Source organism: Gekko japonicus, unplaced genomic scaffold (assembly GCF_001447785.1).
Source record: "Gekko japonicus isolate JY-2015 unplaced genomic scaffold, Gekko_japonicus_V1.1 scaffold1244, whole genome shotgun sequence".
Lineage (NCBI taxonomy): Eukaryota > Metazoa > Chordata > Lepidosauria > Squamata > Gekkonidae > Gekko > Gekko japonicus.
Window position 1 is genome coordinate 469,029 of NW_015170925.1, and position 882 is coordinate 469,910.

An 882-nucleotide genomic window follows, 5' to 3' on the forward strand; every position below is an offset into this window, starting at 1 on the left:
GGGTCAACAGTGGGAGGGCTTCTAATGTCCTGGCCCCACTGGTGGACCTCCCAATGGCACCTGGTATTTCTGGCCACTGTGTGACAGAGTGTTCGACTGGATGGGCCTTTGGCCTGATCCAACATTGGCACCTCTTATGTTCACCCTCTGAGCAGTGGAGCCTTGTGAGCAAAAATTCTACTTTGTGAGCTACCGGCATTCAAGTTGTGAGTGAGCGATTTGGCTACTGCATAAATTAGTTTGCTCTGGAGCCCTCCTTCCTGAGCCAAGACAAAAATGGGTGAGCCGGAGGCTAGAAAACTGTGAGCAGGCTCACACAAACTCAGCTTAGAGGGAGCACTGCTCCAGAGCAGCCCCAAAGTCACCTGCTGGAGAAAAGAGCATTCTTCTTGCCTCTGGCATGGCTGCCGCACTCCCCATCTGGAGCCAACCTGGAAACCTGCTGGCCTGTGACCCGGAAGCAAAAGAAAGCTTTTGTCTTGCCTTTCCTTCCGGGCAGCAGGTAGTAGGGGCAGGAGAAAGGGATCATCCGCTTGTTCCATTCCTCCCTGCCTCCTGCCTTCCCCCCCGGCCACATGTACTACTCCACTTGCAGGTCTTTGCTTCAAGTCAGAGACGGGGCACCATGCCCCTTGTAAGCCACCCTGAACCCGCTTGCGGGGAGGGCGGGGTAAAAATGTCTAAATAAATAAATAAATAAAATAAATGAGGTAGGACACAGCACCATGCCAGCGCTGCTGTATCCGTACAATCCCCTCCTTTCTTTTTCCTTTGCTGCAGACTCCGAAAGGAAGGCTGAACGAGTCTGAATACGGGAATATCTCCTACCCACCTTCCCAGAAGGCCTCACACACGAAAGCATCGCGGCAGTCCTCCAAGTAA

The 882-nt window shown here is 53.1% G+C and overlaps 1 protein-coding gene across 1 annotated transcript in view; it reads left to right on the plus strand.

The window, feature by feature from the left end:
* The window catches only part of PTPN6 (protein tyrosine phosphatase, non-receptor type 6), a 44,837-nt gene extending 43,955 nt beyond the window's left edge, over positions 1-882 (plus strand). The window contains exon 13 of the mRNA XM_015418795.1: positions 781-882. Within this exon, the coding sequence (XP_015274281.1) occupies positions 781-882 (102 nt within the window). The remainder of the gene's footprint in view (positions 1-780) is intronic.